The sequence below is a fragment of the Parus major genome, chromosome 5, assembly GCF_001522545.3.
Source record: "Parus major isolate Abel chromosome 5, Parus_major1.1, whole genome shotgun sequence".
Lineage (NCBI taxonomy): Eukaryota > Metazoa > Chordata > Aves > Passeriformes > Paridae > Parus > Parus major.
This window is the reverse complement of record NC_031774.1, coordinates 48,305,675-48,326,689: the sequence shown is the minus strand read 5'-3', so window position 1 is coordinate 48,326,689 and position 21,015 is coordinate 48,305,675. Positions and strand designations below refer to the sequence as shown.

The 21,015-nt window shown below is 36.1% G+C and overlaps 1 protein-coding gene across 1 annotated transcript in view; it reads right to left on the bottom strand.

Moving 5' to 3' along the window:
- Positions 1-3,338: 3,338 nt before the first annotated feature.
- VRK1 (VRK serine/threonine kinase 1) overlaps positions 3,339-21,015 on the bottom strand; it is a 35,284-nt gene continuing 17,607 nt past the window's right edge. Inside the window, exons 9-13 of the mRNA XM_015631783.3 lie at positions 20,770-20,890; positions 19,843-19,901; positions 18,769-18,947; positions 14,781-14,868; positions 3,339-4,700 (exon numbers count right to left, since the gene is read on the bottom strand). Of these exons, the coding sequence (XP_015487269.1) occupies positions 4,618-4,700; positions 14,781-14,868; positions 18,769-18,947; positions 19,843-19,901; positions 20,770-20,890 (530 nt within the window). The 3' untranslated portion in view covers positions 3,339-4,617. The remainder of the gene's footprint in view (positions 4,701-14,780; positions 14,869-18,768; positions 18,948-19,842; positions 19,902-20,769; positions 20,891-21,015) is intronic.

Sequence of the window (21,015 nt, the reverse complement as noted above, 5' to 3'; positions counted from 1 at the left end):
GATATGCACCAGTCTGGAAGAAGACAGGTTTTGGAGGATAAGATGAAACACAGACTCCAGAAAGTACAAGTGCTATACTGTTTGTGATTTCATATTTAAAAACATGGCACATCCATGTAGAGAAATGAAGTCAAATTGAAGCAGCCAGTTTGAGTTGTTGCATTTTTCTAAACCCCAAATTGGCGCTACAGAGGTACCATTCATGGAGATAAAGGAATTAAATGAAGCATCAAATTCATGGAATCAACTTTCTAAATCTTCAGCTGCTGAATCTTGATAATATCAGTGAAGAAAACTGAAATGCCTATGAATTAGCATGCAGTTGCACAAAGCTGTCTGAGATCCTAACTAGGACTCTAGGACTTTTTTGAAAAGTTGATCCCACCACATCTGCTTTCTCTCTGCCTTTGAGAAAGGACATAATGAAAATCACTTCTCTCAAAGAACCCATTCCTCCTCCCTTTGAGTACCTCATCATTGCAAAGAGTCCAGCACCCCCAAACAACATGGGAGGTAAAGGAATTGGTATTTAGTCCCACAGAGCTTTTCCAGTCAGTTTGATGTTTCAGCACCACTACACGCAATGGGATCTGGCTCTTGTTCAAAAAGCACCACCTCTGTGGATTTTTTACAATGGAACTGGTACACTGGAAACACTAATATAGATGTCCCACTACTTGTGCTAGTAAAAGCAGATATGTATTGGTTATTAAGACGCAATCTGGAGTCTGCCTCACACCTCCTACAATGAAGCTACTGATACTCACCTATCATCACCTCCACCGGGCACTGCAAACCATCCTTTAAACAGCTCATCAGTAACTGGTAGACTCTCTATTAAAGCCATAGCAGCATTAATATCTGATGTCTTCCCAAAAGTAAAGGTTTTTCTTTTTTAAGAAGAAAAATCTGAGAAAGGCATTATTAGTCACAGGATGAACCAAAGGCAGTTAATCTCCTGTCTACACCTTCAGAAAGAAAAGAGTACAAAAAGCTAATTTAAACAAATGCTACTAGGGATAAAATATTCAGACTGATGCTACATTAAATTACATGGGAGGCTGAGGTATCCAGCCATGGTCTTCAGTAAAAAAGAAAATTATAGGGTCTATCAATTAGAGAAGTGGTGTTCTGAGCCTATGTGCTGGCATGCTTACAGTTTTTTTAATGTCTGGCAGGATGTTTTACAAACTAAACTCAGCAAGATGACAATTCCACCAGAAGGTGCTTCAGATGGTTTTGCTAATAATTTTGATCAGCTGAAATGGAGAAAAACATCACTTTATTTATTTGGCTTTTCCAGAACCTGTCAAATCTGAGCAGAACAATTAATTGCCTCCTTCTATATCTCCCCCTGCCCCTCTTCCCCGCCTTTTTCCAGAAAAGACACACTTCAATTATTTACTTTTTCTACAAGTATTCTGCATATTCAGTCTTTGTTCCCAAAACAAACTTTGGTCATTCTTCATGCTCTTCCTTATTAGAGAAGGAAGTGCTATTTCTCGAGAATATTCATTGGAGGCTGGTACTGCTACTGCTGCAAAGATGTAAGTGCTAACCACCATGTATTGGCTTTTGTTTTAATAGCCTTTTAACCAACTTTGTTAATGGACTGAATGCAATTTAGATATGGAACTTGGCTAAAATGTAGCTTCAATTGGCTATTAAAATTTAAGAGCCAACTAAGATAGCTAATTACAAAAAAGCTCCAGTGATAATGCTAAGCAGAATTAGTAATAGCAAATGACAGTCTGTCTAGTCTTATTCCCAAAGGGAAAGAAACTCTTAACTGAGAAGTCAACCAGACAACGTGCAGAAAACCTAATTGTATTAGTGGTATTATGGCATCCCAAATCTGGCAGCTCACTGGGACAAAACAGTGAGAAAAGTCTGTCAAACTACTCAGGAAAGCAACTGACCCCCTTCTTACTGCTAGCTGCAGCAAATATTGGGAATTATTATTTTATATTAATTTATTGGAAAATAATCCTGTAAAAATTATCAAACCAGCACCATCTAAAAAATATGTTATATCCATCCTGAATCTGTCTGTCTCTCCAGATATTTTAGATCAGGGGAAAATATAAACAATCTGTCTGCAAAATGTTCAAGCACTAAAAGAAGCATTCTGTGCTTCATTATCAATATCCTCATTACACCATCAGCTGAAGTGCTGACTAGTTCTTCTGTGAAGATTTATCATGTATGGTGGCCACTTTGAAACATAGGTAGCGGAGTCTTTAACATTCCCTACTCAAGTGTCTCCCTGCTGTGCCTGTAAATGTCAGTCCAGTTTTTTCACGGCTGCACGCACAGATTAGAAACAGCAGGAGAGCTTGGGAGTATGACTACAATACTAGTAAGGACACTTGTCTTCATGGCACTGCTCAAGTGATTCTTGGAATGCAGGACCCTGCTGTTTTCTAATATTTACACACAACTGGAGTCATCAAGAGCAGTAAATGCAGTCTAAAGGCAGCTTGCTTCTTTTGTGTTAGGGCTTTACTTTCAAACGGGGATGTCAACAAAATCCAACTGCACCCTCCGCTTCTCATGAAGTGCTGTATTTCCCCATCAGTGCTTGGCAAAGCAGAGAGAACACGTGTGTGCAAGCACGCACTGTATGTGATCCATACGGTAGCGCTGCGGGTATGATCACAGCCTTCCCCTCCGCTCCTCCTGGCCGTCCCACGCTTTAAACACTACTGCAGTTACAGCGAGCTGGTGCCTGGGGTTTGCAGTGCCTTGTGAGCAGAGACAAGCCCTGAAACAACATTCACCTTGAATGAAAAGCACCCTTTCCCTTCACAGAACACCTGCCAGGACATTTTTTTCCCGGACATTTTTGGGGTGGGAGGAAGTAGGGGTGGCTTATGAAATTCGCACCTCAAAACATTCTTTTCAAATATATGGAAATAAATGTTTGTTCCATTTAGCTTTGGTGGTGTCAAAAGAAAACACACTGCTTGAGAACTTGGAAAGTTATCAAAGGAAGTTTAGTGATAAATAAGTTACTAAAAAAAATAAAATGTCAAACAACTGAAGTACAAAAGAATTACATTAACTTTGAGTATGTGACAAGGAAGAGAATACAGTATGCCTTACTGACAATAGCTATTCAGAACAGCGTAACATACTTCCTGAACAAAATGATTAAACGAGATCATTAAAATAATAGTTTGATATGAGGAGTTTTAAACTTGAGAGAGGCTTTAGCAATCCTATTTTTACATCTGAAATGAAGAGAATGCTACACTTAAAGTTGTCAGCCACACTTTGCTAATAGTCAGGAAAACAAGCCTAACAGTCAACAGAAATGAGAAAGCACCTCTTAAAAATATGGTACTCCAGTTTTATTTCAAAACAACGGATTCCCTCGTTACAAAACATAACCTCATCATTCATTCATTCAACAGTGCTACAACATATTTATTTAATCTCATGAGTTGCTACTCAGACATTATACAATCAAGCAAGCTGGACATCCACACAAATACACTCTCACTGGCTCATATGGATTCCTTTTGGTTCACCAAACTTTTGGCTACCCTGATAAGAATGATGTTCATGCCTTACTATGTGTATGTTGCAGTAGATATATGAAATGCAGCAATGTTTCACTCAGGAATTCAACACTGTTTTTTGACTTACAGCTCTAAAGAGGACTCAAAGCCAACCAATGAAGTACTTTTACAAAAGGCTTTGGAAGATTACATGCTTCTCAAGCATTAAAAAAGGTAAACCATTATTGCTATGAGACAATATTACACTGAAACTAGATTCTGCACGAAGTTACTTGCTATTATATTCTAGTCTTTTCACTAATATAAAAAGAAAACCTGAGGGGGTGATCAAGAATAGGCACTGGTTTTTAAGTTGGTTCTTTTCTTTGCCCCAGGCCCTCTGTCTGAAATTCTGGTCTCTTTCTTTCCAGAGAAACTGAATAATTGGAAAAATTCTACAAACACAAATACTATGCAAAAAATGGCTAAAATTTAGTACCTGTCTTCCAAAAAATTGACTATGTGCATTTTATATTAACCAGAATGTAAGGACATGATTTTTGCCTTATGTTCTGTTTTTAATTCAAACACTTGAAACATATTTAAAAGCTATTTCTGCTTTTTCAGACTTCATCTCAGTGTGTATTTAAGTGACCACCAATATGACTTTACTCAAAACTGTGAGAAATCAGATGCAATACTGCTGTTTCTTATACAGTATTCATAATGAAACAATTAAATAAGGCTTTATCTCTACATTATGAAGCAGGAAAAAAGCACTCTCTTTCAGTTTGCCTTTAAGACGTGAATGCATGTATATAAAGAATAAAAATGCATCCCCACTTCAGAAGTTGGCAAAACTTTGCATTAGTATTTAAGTATACATAAATTATGCAAATGTCTCAATAAAACATTTATTCTTCAAAAACAGGTACAAACAGCAGTCCATGTTTTTATAGGATTCATCATTTAGAAAGAAAAGATTCCAGTGCTACAAAAAAAAAAAAACCCACAGAAAAAGAAAAAAACAAACCCCCAAAAAAACCAACAAAAAAACCACAACCAAACCAGAAATGAGCCACAGAGCAACTTAATTTGTTGCTCCATATATTATTTACTTCTGGACTCTCTTTCTGGTTGCTGTGCTTTTCTTGGGTTTTGGTGAGGTCATCTTCTGAGTTCTGGCAGCAACTGCATCTGCAATTCAAACAAAACAGACTTTGTGTTAAATAAAATAACACAAACAGATCACAAGAAAATACTTCCAGTTTTTAAAAGGATAGCTCAACTCAAATCATTCATTGAGCGTTAAGTGGGGACGGGGAATATGCCATGGACAGAGGAAAATCTACAACTATTTCTGGGCACTCACCTTCTCTTAAAAAACATGTTGTACAGTTTGACTTCTCCAAGAGTATCATCACATGGAGCTGAGTCATTTTGTTAGCTCATCTTCACCAGAAGAATTAAGATCCTCTACAAAATCAACACCTCTCCTTCCTCCCCATGTGCCAACTTTTAGTTTTATAATATTTTCCAGTACTAAGCCATTTTTTTAATTTTGTGCTAAGCTCATCCAGCTGTGGGATCACACTTTAACCCCAGAGAGTAACTACCTACCACGCAGAAATCATTCCCTCACTCCTCCTCCCCTCTGACTGGGAAGTGGAGGAGAATTGGAAAAAGGGGGGGAAAAAAACCCCCACAGATTGAAATAGAAACAGTTAAATAATTACAATAAAGTAAATAATAACAAAAGTAAAAAAAAAAGAGATGAACTACCACAAATGTAAAAAAAAAAAAAAACCAACCCACAAGTGATGCACAATACTCACTCAGTAGATATATATACACTCACTCATCACTCAATGACTGATGCCCAGCCTGCTCCCCAGCAGTAACTGCCCTTCCCACCCAACTCCCCCATTTTATATACTGGGTATCACATTCCATGGGATGGAATATCTCTTTGGCCAGTTTGGATCAGCTGGCCTGGCTGAGCTCCCTCCTGGCTTCTTGTGCATCTCCTCACTGGCAGGGCACAGGAAACTGGAAGTCCTTGACTTAGGGTAAGCACTGCTCAGCAACAGCCAAAACATCTGTGTTATCCACATCATTCTCATACTAAATCCAAAACACAGCTCTGCACCAGCTACTAGGAAGAATATTAACTCTATCCCAGCTGAAAATAGGACACTTTGCAAAGAAATTTTGGTCTGGTATTCTCAGAGTTTAGTGAAATGTGTCATCTTGGAGCATTCTGAATGGAGTTTATACAGGGGGAGGTAGAAGGCACACAGGTGAAACAGAAAGATTTCCATTTGGCAATGTCAGCTGTTAAACCAGCTCAGCTATCAGTGCAACTGTGCCTAGAGATTCAATCTATCAACTGACAATACTTTATTAACAAAGGTAGGAATAATCCCATCTAAATAAGATTCCTAGTAAACCTGGCAGGCAGGTTGTTCAAAGAGACCATACCTAAAAGCAATAATAAAACCTCCCCCTGCACTTTGATTCTTGTCTGCCTACTACCAGAGATATGGAAGAAAACAAAACACCACTGCTCATTTCTGTGAATCGCATTCAACCACAGTCACTTTGACAAAAAATATTACACACAAAAAATGTCTACCTTTTTCCATATACAGTAACAATGAAATGTTTTTCATCTCCTAATCATGTCTTTTTTTTTTTCTCTTCTTAATCCTAAATTCCTCCTTGAAGATAGCATGCTTAATTACTTCAGTTCCTGCTTGTAAAACTATATATAATTCCTCAATCCATGTCAAGTGTACAGATAAAGAAAAGTAAAACTGAATTTCATGAACATCCTAAGAAGGAAGCTGCTTGCTTAAGACAACAGCCTTTGAGCAGTGGGAGTCACTAATCATTCAAGCTCAATGAGTAAACTTGGGTGAATCAAGGAAGCAGAGAACAATGGAAAACAAAGCTTTATAAAAGAAGCTTTGATTAAATAAAAGAAACCCAGCAGTACTGTGCATAGTTCTGGGCTCATCCTACAAAAAAGATCTGAGAAAAATGCAGAGAAAAAGTGGTTTCTAGCTCTTCAACAAAAACAACAACATGAAAACATTGAATTAAACTAGTTTATCTGAAGAGAGTTTAAAAAAAAAAGAAAAATGGGAGACATATGATCTGCAAAAGGTTGCTGCATAAAATGAGTGTTATTTTCATGTCCACAGCAGCTAGAACAACTAGTAAGCTTAAGAGAGATTCACTTTAGGTAAGAAAAAGATTCAAATACTCCCCCTTATAAAATCCTTTGTAATAGTAAGGATAGTTAAGTATTACAAGTGGTGTGGACCAGGGAAGTTTTAGAATAATCATAGAGGTTTTAAGATAAAATATTAGCATGTATCAAGATTAATACCAACATAAATTGATTGGACTGGTGTACAGAGCAGATATCTTCTTGATGTCCCTTCTCATCTTCCAATTCTATGTACACTGTTTAGAACCACACAAGTCTTATGACTAAGAAATAAAACTGTGCTCAAGTCAAAAAATTCTAAGTTTCTATTAAATTACAGAAGTTCCTTGGGTAAAAACAGTCACAACTTCCCCGTTTAAATTGCCTTCTTTGATGAAAAGGAGGACAGTGAGAGATTTGAAAACATGAAAACGCAGCAACTGAGCAGATAAAATCAGGCAGGATTTAGGTGACTTCTAAGTTACATCGTAAGTTAGAATATCTGAAAACAGAGCCACATACAGATTTTAGACTGTTAGCAAACATCAGGTAAGTGAAAAATATCTAATAGCAGACATGCTAGAAGTAAGCCAACTGCATCACCTTCCATATGTTGAATCTACACTTGACACAGACTAAGTACATGCCAGTCTCCAGCTAATGGGCTGAAGAGTTTCAGCAACTATAGCTCTCAAGCCAAATTTGTAGTCATCATCATTGCATTAAACACCTAACATCAAAAGAAGTATATTGATCAGACATTACAAAGTTTCCTTTCTCAAAAAGAGCCCCACACCTAATCTCCATGCAAATGTGTGCACAATCTTACAAACACATTTTGTTCTACATTTACATCTTTAAGAAACAAAGGTCAGTAAATCTGGAGTGGTGGATGATGTGGTGGTGTTCTCTGAAAGAGACATACTCCACTGGTATCCACACAGATGAAGCTTAATTATCATTTCTATGTAGACACCCCCATGTGCCACTGTAGGACAGCGTTAGGACTGATGTTGCTTTAATACAGGCAACTACATGCCTGTATTAAATTATTCTACACATAAATATGTGAAATTGCCACAGTTAACCTGAGAAGTGATAAGGTAGTAATGAGACTGTCCCTAATCTATGATCTTACATATGCCACTACTACAGATTGCAGTGCAATCAATTATTGCCAAGAATAATTTTGTTACTAATTCAAGTAATAAATATATACTTGTGGTTTCCAAAGCAGCTTAGAACTGCCAGTTCTTCCAAATTCCTCCTGATCACAGTATCCCTTTTCTCTTGTAAAATGTGCTTCAGGTATATTTCAGCGGTCTTTGTTGGTATCAAATAACCAATCATTTTGCTAGATGGCTCTCTAGGAGATCTTTTCCTTCAACTGCCCCTTTAAAGGGTTCTACAATCATCAGATTGAAAAAGGAAACAAGAAACTGGAACCCATACATTTGATATTTACATATGGAAGGAATAAGAAAATAGTGCTGGAAGCCAAAGACTACATTCAGCAACCAGATGCAAATATCAAATGGGAACTTAGGCCAGGCTGCAGCATTTAATGAGTTAAAACACCAATATTCTCCAATCACTTTGGGCTGTTTGAATATGGCACCAATGAAGAGATACTCTTCTTTTATAGAAGATAAAAGATGAAATCTTCTTCTAAGAAGATTTTCCTTCTTTTAAGGAAGTGTCCTCTGACAAGCTCTTTCCCAGCTTAGCCAAGGAACTCCTGTATAACTGAAAAAACCTGGTGAATAACACTTCTCAGACAAGCATTTTTCAGAACTCTGAAGCTGCTGAAGAAATTGCGAAGGCAACAAATAGTAGTTGTGGTTAGTTGGCCTTTTTCATTTTGACAGCAGCTCTTTTTCTATAAGAATTCAGAAATATGACTCAAAATAAAAAAGGAGAGATCAGAAGAATGCAAATATGGACTTGAATTCCAGTATATATGACTGTGGGTGGGGATAAGAGAGAAAAGTTAGTGAACTTGTGGGATGTGGCTTAGCTTTAGCTACTCTGCTCTGCCAAGTACTCCCTTTCCTTCAACAAATAAAGCAAATACTTTTCAAATTCTCATAAGGAAAAACATCAGAACACAAGAATCTATTATTTATAACTTTATGCCTGTATACTTCTTACTGATAACATCAAATATATGAGTATTCTTTTAAAAATTTTAATATAAAATTATTCCAGATGAACCTGAAACTGTTTTACTTCTATTTGCAAAAATTGCTTCACTGATGATATTTAAAAACACAACTGTACATAAACAGAAATAATTCGTCCCATGCAGCATGTGTCTGAAATTAACCTTCCTCTTCACCACACAGCAATTTGCAGGAAGAAGGCAGTTTAATCCAAAACATTACTTGCAATCTTGCAAAAGGTTAGTTCCCTGCAAAAATCTGAGTCACTGCAGTACAATTTTTCTTTCCTGTAGAAAAATTTCACTTGCAAATTTTATATCTGAGTTTGAATTGCAATACATGTTCAACATACTACAATTCATCTTCAGGTAAAACAACCAAAAAAGCAGACATATCTTTTTTTTCTTAAATTACTTAGTTCTACATGTAAAGTTATGATACAAAACCTTACACATGGCAAATTTTCATTACAAGGTGCTTTAATTTAACACTTTTTATTAGCAGCAAACACAACAAAGTCCCATGAAATGTAAAAAGGGAACCTAAATTACTTATATTTTAAATGTGTTTAAATGCTAGAAATGATCTGAAGCTATTGTACAGAAATAAGCCTAAAATATAAAGGTAGATTAAATTAAGAACTGTGTTCCAAGCACACACAGAAGTACACAGTAACACTCCCATACTTTACATGTTGGACACTAATTTTTTCCTTTTATTATGATTAGTGGCACATGTTCAAAGTAATTCTCACTGAATTTGTCACTTGCAAATTGTCCAAAAAACACTACTATTTGTGAAGAACTACAGAGATAAATGTAAACCAAATCTATTTTAAATGCAAACCAAATCTATTTCCTATCCACAATATTTAAAAGTCTATAAAATTAAAAGCACCTCCTACCACACCTTTTCGAATTTAAACAGGATTTGAAGATCCTCAATCCCGGGGAAGGCATAAAAAGACAGATCACTTCATATTACGTTTGAATATACTTAATGCAAAATATATAAGTCAGTTTGTCAATATTTCAGGCAACTGAAAACAGTATTTCTCTGCTTAAAACCCAGATCTTTATGGTAATTTTTAGATACAACACTGCTCCACATGCTTTTAACTTCTAAACCCAGCTCACATAACTCTTGTACTAGAACACTTAACTTGCAACATTCCTGAGAAAGGTAAGGGAAGGCTAAGAATAGCACAGAAAGGGACAGATCTTTCAGTCACTAACCACAGAGATGGATAGTTTTAGAATTTGTAACTACTTTCTTCTAGAGTCTGTAACAGATAGTAGGCAATACCTAATCCTCCACAAGAAAGAAGAGACGCATAACACAATTAAACCTAATTAGTCCAGTACAAGTCTCACAGAAAATAAGCCTTTTAGAGTAAAAGATTAAGGGGAAAAAAAAAATCTACCTGTAATGTGGGCATTGGTACAGAGTAGAAAGACAAGTAGCAAGTTGCACCATAAACAAGCTCAAAAAAGGTATGATTTGCTTTCTCCTAAAGCTTTGTGACAAGGCCAAAAATTCTCTAAATGCAAAAATGCACCTAAATGGACATTAAGTAATAAATCTTACTTGAATAAAGAAAAAAAAGATTTAAGACTAACCCAGATACTGATTTATGCAAAGCCATGCAAGGTAAATAAACATAAAGCTAAGTACCTATTAATTCAGAAATAATTTTAAACCACCATTTTTGAATGTTCTTTTAACCAATCAGTATGATTGTTTTCATACTGAAGCTCTTTATTATTCATAGTTTTTCATTTATATTGCAACAGTAACCAAAGACCCCATTTAAGGCCTTAATATAGTAGATGCTGTCCAGCAATGCAGACCAGCAGAATTCCTGCCCATAGTAGTAGTGACTATTTTAAAAGTATATTAAAAATATAGTAGTTTCATTGTCATAGCTACTTTAGTATTTTTCTTTACATGTCCTAATTAATAAACCCCAAAACTGTCTTTAAAAAATGCAGAACAGAAAATAAAAAAGGCTGTTCAAAAAAATTCTGCACTGCCCTAATCCAATCTTCATCAACTCCGAAATTTAAAAATACCTGCTGGGGTAGTTGTTATATTTCTCTTGTAGCTTTGAACCTAGGATTATTCACAAATTCTCATGAAACACTTGTTTTTCCAGCATTTATGAGATTTTCACTGAGGATGCCTGTACTATCTGCCTATTCCACCAAACTGATCAAAAATAAGCGTATCAGTCCTATCATATTATGCACTAAACCCCTGTATGATTGTTGGTGGATATGTACAGTGTATGCCAAAGTTTGTTATTCTGTTTTAACAGTATCATCATTTATAAGCATCTATATTTTTCTACTGTAATGGAAGGCAGCTAACACTGAAAATGGAGCTGCAACAGAGGGGGGAAAAGCTTCTTATTTAAATAAAAATCATTTCTTCTGACAGCACTTTTCCTGGTGGAGACAGATTGGCTAATATAATAATTCAACATCATCTATACTACTTTATAAAGAATACCTTGCAAAATTCCCCTTTTCAGGGAAGCCTATGGGTACATTATGTCAGGGAAACAAAACAAAAAGGTGCCTACACGCAAATATAAATAAAAAGCAATTTAAGAATTTCACTAAATTTCATGCAACTTATTTTGAAACTCCAACACTGCTTGTTTCTCAAGGGCTTTCTGATTCTGTTGCCAAACAGTCACTTAACTGCTGCAGAAACACTGATGGCTGACAGGATTGGAAGAGAAGGCCTTTAACAACCTCATCTGATATGGCCACTTTTACACTTTTACACTGTTTTAGAACAACCAAAGGCAGCTGACAGCAGAAGCAAGAATTTCCAATCACTGCTGTCCTTACTCAGTGCCATACTGTCTTCCTCTTCCTCCTCCAAGTCTGGGGCTCCCCAGCCCCAATAGATTTCAATACTCGCAGACTTCCTGTAGCCACTGAGTACCTTAGAGTACTCAAAATGCCACACAGCTGATCAGTATCTTTTGGAGACAACTAATCTTTTGGACTGGACGAGACAAATTGCATAGTCAGATGTGGTTAATGCTGATGAGCTGAACAGCAAGAGGCTGCACAGCTCTTCTTGCCATTGCTTTCTGTTCAAACACTTCTAAGGTGTCTGAATACCTAAAGAGCATCTACCATTCCACTGTATTTATGCCTCTTCGAAACCAATAAAACAGAATTTTAACAACTTTTAAAGCATTCCTGTATGACTCAAGTTCAAGTTGTATAACTAAGAGGTATCAAGAAAATATCCATTTTACTGAACTTCAGGATTTTATTTTTTTTTTTAGTCACAGGAAAAATGGAGAAACAAGTCCATGATAACACAAAACTAGTCAGATTTGGAAACACAGTTTTAAGTATTTCTATAATAATCAGCCCTTTTCAAACTATAAAAGCATCAGAATCAGAAGATTATGAAACAGTCGCCCTTTTCCTTCAACACAGATTTATGAATCATGTAATAGTTGGTAAAGTTTTTAACTCCAAATTTGGAGAGAACAAAATGAGTAAGTACATGTATCACATTTCACCTGAAAGCATTTTATATACTCCCTCTACTTGGTATTCATTAAATTGAGTAATGTAAAAAGATGACAGAGCCATTTCATCTGTAACTCTACTGAACTAGCAAGAGGAAGTTTTTCTCATCTAAGCTTATCTCGGAAATCTATACAGCCTCCCAAATACCGTTACTTAGACTGAAAAAAACATTGTTTACAAAAAACTGATGTTACCACCCGGATTGCAATTCTTCAATTTCTTTTCCATCTCTTTCTAAAAGAATTTCAATCTACAATCCCAGGAAAAAGTAGTCTAACATAAGAAAAGAAAGTATGTTCTGCATATGTGCATCAAATCACAACCAGAAAATAGTCAACTGTATTAAGTATTTTGTTAAAAAGTCTTAAATTATATCTAAAATACTAAAACTGTGTCAGTGTAATATAAAGTAATTCTATTGCTTTGAAAGGAGGAATAATCCAATTAACACTTTTTCAGCCACTGACAGACTACAGAATTTATAACAAATTGAAGTCAATAAGTAAATAGGCATTCAAAAATGAGAAATAATCATTGCTCTCAATGATTAAAATGCTATATGAACAGCTGAAAATGATCAAAGCAGAGTCACCTCCTGGAATAACATTAGCTTCATTCCTTGTACTTTGTGCCATACAGTTTGAGTAAGTATACCAGAGTAAAACCAGAACTCACCAATACTATTACTGTCTTTAAAAGGTAACAGTTTTGGATCCTGCAATACTCCTTGATCAAACCATTTTTAAACAAGGAGATTTTTTGGGGGGTAGACTTCAGTCCTAGTGCTTTATTATTTTTAGACTATTTGACTACAGACAACATCTGGTATTTTACTTAAAATTATAAACTGAAAATTCTTTAGGAAAAGTATCTTTGCTATTACTTGAATTCAGTCCACATTTACATAAAGGCATTACAAGTTCAGATCCATAAAGCAGTTTGACTGGACACTCACCATCAGCTTACCCTATACAGATCTACTGAAGATTTCTCATGTGGGATTTTCAATAATCCTACTTTATCTGTCCGTAACTTTTTCCATACTGCACTGAAACTATGCCAAATTATGTTGAAATAATAGCTTCAGCATTTTCTAATCTTATAGCTAATCCTTTCCTTAACTTTAAACACGCTTGATTTTGGAAGCTGTTGCTGTTAGCCCTTGGCTTTAATACTCTGTGAAGAGGAATCCTGAGGAGTCAGCATGTTTTAACAGTGAACTGGACAAGACAGGAGGACAAAAATAAGAATGATCAGAGAATGAACAATGGCAAAATAACAGGATTCAGCCATCAATTTTTATCATCCAGCAATTCAAGCAGCTTTGGGCACTACTTAATTGGAGCATAATCCTTTCTTACACAGAAAATTTAAATATTTTAACTTTATTAAATAAAGTTAATATAAGAAGAAATTGCAAAAGATCAAAAGCACTTGAACTGCTAAAGGTTCTATTGGGTATTTTATGGCCATGTGGCTGGGTTTTGGTAAGTGGAGGTCAGCTTCAGAGCTAGCCTTTGTGGGGAGAGGCCAGATGCTCTCCTGTGGCTGACACAGCCCTTTCCAGCTGGCTCCAGTACAAACAGTGGGTTTTGTAGGCCAAAGCTTCAGAAGAAACCCATTGTAGGCCAAAGCTGAGCCAAATTTGTTTGTGGCACCTCAGTGGAAAGATTTAAGAAAGGACAAAACAATTCGCTGGACAGGTAGAAAGGCAGTAGCAGTGCAGAAGAAGAGTGGGAAACAGCAGACAGAACACCAAAATCAGAGGTGGAAATGGTACTCCATTGCACCAGAGCACATATTCCCTGTAGCTCAGGAAGGACGTAGAACGGAGGAGATAGCACCTGCAACTCATGTGAGAGCCCAACCTGGAGAAAATGGGTATTTCCTAAAAAACTGGGCCACTTTTTTTTTTTTTTTTTTCCCCAGAAACACTGCAACCCAGAAGAGAGCCCGGGAGCCCGGGGAAAATGTAAGGATGAAGGAGCAGCAGAGACCACAGCAGACTTCCCCTCCAGGACCCCTGCTCTGAACAAGGGTGAAGTAGTTAGGTTGAGCTTGGGGGAAGGAGAAAGAAAGGTGTTGTTTTAATGTTTGCCACTATCCAAATTTATTTTAAATTAGCAATATATTACATTTATTTTCCTCAAATTGAGTCTGGTTTGCCCAAAACAGTAAACAGTAATAGATTTCCTCATCTTTGTTTTAAGGTTTTCTCATCCTATTTTCTCCTTCTGTCCCACTGAGGAGGGGAGCAAGTGGCTGTGTGGGGGTCTGCACTTTAGCCAAGCTCTCCTGCCACACCAGTACATGTGACTGTAAGAACAATCTTTTGACTTACTAGAAATAGCAACTTTCTTTTTCTTTGGACTTCCAGTGTCCCCCATTTCCACCTCAGTGCTCTCACTAGCTGCAGCCTTTCTTCTTTTCTGAAAAATAAATAAATAAATAACAAAAAATAGCAATTGAGCTCAAGTGCAGGAAAGACCATGTAAAGTAGACAATATCCTCACAAGGTATTGCCTTATTTTATATTATGTATTATAAAATGTCTCCAGTCATAGAGAAAACTTATTCCTATATTAACACAAGAATACTGGTACTAAGCCATACACGATTTAAAACAACAGTTCTCCAATCTGAAGATCACTTTAGTAGGTGAAATTTTGATGCAGGAAAACATGAGGTGTTGTGATCATAACCTGGGGAGTTTTTTAACTTACACTGAATAAATGTTACAAGAGGAGCAATCTGAAAAACTTAACACATAAAAACATTTTATCCAAAGTTCATATTAATTGGGTTTTTCTAAAAAAATTACACATTAAATTCAAGTTTTTCTGTATCTTTGCTTCTTAAGGCTTTCTTAGCACAGCTTAAAAGCAGCTAATACTCACTACCAGTACTTTTTTTTTTTTTTTAAATAGCAACCATGGGTTCTGTTCCAACGAGACGTATTTGGAAAATCTGAAATCTTTTCAAGGTACATTATTTTAAAACCTTTAAATGGATAGAACTCTTAACTGTGTATTACAATTAATCCTACTATTGCAAAGTATTCCTGAAGTAGTTATGGAAAATTATTGTTTTAAAGACATAATTTTTGCAAAAGATGAACAGACCTGCATCAGGCATTCATGAAAAGCACTGAACACTGGAGAAGTTTTACCTTTCCTTCTTTATTTATTTTTTAATTGTGTGAGACTAGAGCTTTACTAATACAGCTTTAAAAGTGGCTACAACTTCACACAGCTCACGGGAGAAGGGGAGAGTGCATTACATCTTTCCTTTCCAAAGTGTTGCTTCATGATTACCATCTAAACCCTGCTGGGCTGAACAGATTGGTTCGATAATTACATACAATAACTGCAGTGGGCAGGTAACCCTCAGCTGGCACAGGGCAGCTCCCCTGTGAGAACTTCCATATGCAAACTGCACTGATGGAGTGCATTAGGTACATCTTTCCTGCCGGTGCACAGGCCTGATTACCGCCAGCCAAGACTCCAAGGTTAGCATGTCAGCAGATTTGTGATGCATTAGGCAGGAATAAACACAGACACTTTTGTTCATTCTGACCAAAATTAAGGAGGACTATTTCAGCACTGTACTGCTTTTATATGAGAGATAATGCATTCCTCCCAATTGTACTAGGAAACATTTTAAATGCTCATCAGAAAAACAGATATTCAATACATATTACACAAAGGCAAAATACATTTATCTTGTTTCCAAGCTTATTTAATAAAAAGTGGTTTCTTAATCTTGATGCAGGTGAATTATATAGCAGTAGAAATCAGGCAGCATTCATCTGACAAAAGCAACACTTGCACATCTGAACCTGAACATTAGAAGGAACCACAAATCACTAAGATCTGTATTTTTCCAGGCTACTTTACTCCCAGTATTTCCCAGCCACTCTTCAGCACTGAACAACAGTAAAATGTGGTCCTCGCTCTAAATAATTTAGTCAAGAGCTTGAAATACTTCCTTGAACACTTGGTACTGCAAGCTTCTTGTTTGTCTAGAACTACCAGAGAATACCACACTCACAAACTATACAGGAAAAAAAAAAAAACAAAAGGAAAAACCTCAAGCAGAGCTGCGGACTATGTTTCATTTACTTATACATCTGGGGAAACTTGAGCCATGATAAAGAAAATAAAATGCTGATTTTTAATACAGCAGACATCTGTGACTTTTACCCATATACCAATACTGGAGAATGACTGAGATTCCAGAACAACCATGCTTATATTTAACATTTAATGCCCACCATGGCTCAATTAGCTGAAAGCACAGGAGAATCCTACATTCTAAGAATCTATTTACATTGAAGGTAGAAATATTACCTCCCAGCTAAGAAACAGCGTAACTTCAGAATATCAAATAACACTGTTTTAAGAAAATATTATGGTAGATTGCACCAAAAGAAATGAAGGAGTGTTAAGACCTGCTGTGATTAAAAGATCAGTAGAGACAAAACGTCATGCATATTTTGTGTTAGAGGTGACAGTCTTTTCAAGGGTGGATGCCAAACTGCATTTTTCTTTTTCAAATTAAGCATTAAGAATGCCAAACAAAATGCAGCACGCAACAGAAGATCCTGGCCTTCAGAGGCAAAATGCTACTGATCAATGGCAAATTATCTTTATGGAGAGTGGTTTTTAATGAAGTTTAGAATTTGGAGCTTATCTTTAAAACACTAAGTCATCTCCTAACCTAGCCTATACTGCAGTTGCTACAAGGCCCACAAAACCCAACATAGAAGGGTCATCTGTCCTGGTGTTTGGTCAAAAGCAAGTTTATGATGTCAATCAATCTTATTCTGTCCGGACATTCTAGCAGTAGCTGGCATGAAGTAGCATCAAGTCCACTGAAATATGAAGCAGACAGCTGAAAACACTTACTCAAGTGGGCCAGTAGCACTGTGTGTTTTATCTAAAGTGCTTCATATTTGTGATAACTGAGTAAGTTGACCATGCATATGGTTCTCAAAGTATATTAAAAAAAAAGAAACCCAATGAAAAGGCTTACTTCTATTTGATGTCAGGAGGTAAGAACCTACAGAAAAGGATTATCCCACCCTTTTGTAATGATCTTGACTGATACAGGCTAAAAAGCCAAGATTTTTGAAGCTTTTGTTCCACTGAAAATGTGCACCAGACATCCCTGCTGGACAAGGACATTAAAGGTCACAGATGTTGGCTCTGCAGCAGGCCAACTTACTCAGCAAAGAAACCAGCCAACCATTAAAGACAGATTATTTTTTCCCCAAAATACAGGTCACAAGCCATATCAAACCACAGGGGAACGGAACTTACGCTATCAAGCTCTCCTTTTGGAGGGACCATTACACTCAGTTCAGTGGAAAATCTTAGTATAGAGGCCACAGCTCTATGATTGTAGCCAAAATACTTTTTACTAGGCAAAAAGATCCAAGAAAAGCTGAACGTTTATCTTCAGAAGACTCTAGAATCCTACAGGGGGTTTTTTTCCTGCTTTTCCCCCATGTTTAACACACTGCTGATCATGTCAGTAAGCAGGCAACGTACTTGTACTATTATCCTGTAGTAGAATTCTCAGTTCCCCGGCTCATGCTAAAGGAACCAATAAACTGCCCACCTGCTATTAACAAATGTAAATAAAGAAGAAATAAATGCAGTTTGAAATAGAAGATGATAATTACTGTCCTATTATGTGACCACTTTTTTATGGTTATAAGCTGTTTTAACATACACTTTCCCCAAAGCTTAGAAAGTCCTTAATGCCATATTCAAATTCAAGTCCAGAGTTTAAGCCTTCTTAAATACAAGGAGGAAAATAACCCTAGCCTACCAATACAGTTAACACTCAAAAATAATATACCAGATCACAGTGAAATCCGTATGTGAATTCCAGAATCAAATACCTGCCATAAAGATGTATACTTAAACTAAGTTTTGAATTAGTCATGGAAAGGAAACTAATATGAAACAAAACCTAGACTAATCTTATATGTACTTTGATCCATCTGGAGTTTTACCAATTTAAAGAAAGTAAATTAACCAAATGTTCATCTGTTCAAACGTCATTATATCCAGGTATACAAATTTTATTATCCAAGGTACTATCTACTATGAAAGTACCTCTATAAACATCATTCTACATTAAGTTTTATTAACAATTAGTAAAGTTGAATTAGAGAAATAATGTGTGTAACTAGAACTTAAACATTTCACTAGTTTATTATTTGCTACTAGATTAAGTTATGACACCTAATTCCAATACCACTAACTCTTACTTAGCTCAACAAAATGCAATAAAAATTACATGAATTTTTAGAGTAAAACCTTTTGCACAGGATTTCTTGGAAAATCTCCATTCTCTGCCAAGCCAAAGTCAAGCACGCCATCATCCTTTTGTCCAATGCCCTTGAGACCTTGCAAAAGTATTTCTCGGAAATGCTGATAAACAGGTTTCTCTTCATAGCTGAGTAGCTTCACCTTTTCCATATATTTGGCCAATTCATCTAAAGAAATGGCACCTCCAATTAATTTCTATTTGAAAATGTTTTAATCATTCACTTTTACTACAAAAGAGACAGAAATTATGCATGCACTACTTACACTATTTTTGAAATGGTTATTTATAAACTCATAATAATTATGTCTTTACTACTACACATTTTAGAAAAAAATTATACCAAGGTTCGTTACCCAGTGGTGACAGCATCACTGTTTTTTACATGCTTATTGCAATGAAGAAAACAGTCAGTCGTAAAAAAACCTAATAGGCCAATCTTCACCAATGAATGCTTACTTACATGGTATTTCTTATGTCTATATTTAAAAATGTGGAAAAGGAAATTCAATGTTATCTCAGAACTACATTAATTCAAGACTGAAATGTATAGTAAAAAATACATGAAACATCAGACCACTGAAAAAACAAGTCACACTGCAATGAGAAAACTCTTCTGACCACCAGGAACAGCTGGAAATAACTAAATATCAACATCCCAAGGAAGTCCATTTCTATTAAAGGTGGTTTAAAAAAAAAATAATGTACTCAGCAAATCACATCTGCCAAACAGGAACAACCTATACTTTAAGTTTGCATTACTTCTTAAATTTCCACATCTAAAATTCCGTTATCTGAATTAAATTAAATTAATTTGAATTAATTTAATAATAATTAAATTAAATTGAAAAATCAATTTACACATCACATGTTTGAAATTAATACTGTGCTTAACCAGAAGCAACACACTGTCTGTGGTGTATATAACTGCAGCCAAAACAAACAGTCTAGACTTCTCTTAGGCAACAATCTAATTCATTCCTCTTTATTGTTCCTGATTGAAAGGAAAAATTAAAATATGTAAAAAGTTCAGTAAACAAGTATTTTAAAATAGCTCCTCTTACCTGGTTTATTTTTCCCAGGAAAGCATTTGTCCATCAAAATGGAAATATTATCTCTACATCTGAAAAATAAAATTAGTCAAAACTACTGTTTCTTTTGAATTTTCAATTTTGTCCTGTTCTGATAAACTATTTAAATACCTAGTTTGGGCCACTGTCAGATACAAGGAAAACTACTGCATAAACCTCTGGTATGACTCAGTATAGCCATTTGTAGGTGTGCAGCACATTTGAGAATCTGATGAATGTCAGATGGGCCATCTGAAACAGTCTTTCATTCTTAAAAGCAAGTAGAAGACTGAAGAAAAAGAACTGGTCCATCCTCACATACCAATTCTAAGGAAGCCAAATAACAAATACTTGTTAATGAGGCAGAAACTGCTGTGCTGAGACAGCTCTCTTCATATTAAATATGTGACAAGAGAAGGTTGATCTGGGCTGAGGGGAAGATGATAACATGTTGACATTGAGGCTGAGGGACAAAATGAAAAATAATTTAAAAACCCCTTAACAGTAGTGTTCTAGCTGGAATGACGCTCAAAGACATTTAAGATTCCCCTTTAGCCTTCATTTCTGCCACATGTATCAGAGCATGGTGTTAAAGGGACTCACACTCCACACTTCTCTTCCTGTAAAGCATGACTGATGATTACCTGCATCCTGCTAAGAGTGCTTTTGGCTTCACCATGGCAATTCTAGAGTGCCAATACCACAGTGGAAAAATAAACATCTCACATACGCAAAAGAAAACAGCAGAACAGTACAAGTGAAGTTTAATTACAAGTCAAGGATACATGAGACATGAAAGGAAAATGGGGGCTACACAAAAAGATAGCTACTCACCAAAAGGGAACATACTGAAAGTACAGAGCATTTCTACAGAAAGACATTTTCATTTTCATAAGAGAATGAAAACAAGTAGTTTCTCACCTGATTTTTGAGTCTCTGACAAAATTTGGATCTTTCAAATTATCTTCCCATGGTAGATGGCCACTAAGCCAATGAATCATACAGTAACCCAGGATCTCCAGATCACCACGTCTCGATGGTGCTAAATATATATATGCACACATAAAAAAACTGACCATAACATCAGCTTAGAAAGCACACACAGCTTAACAGTAAAAATTTATAAATATGTTAAGACAATGCTAACAATATAACACTACTGTATCT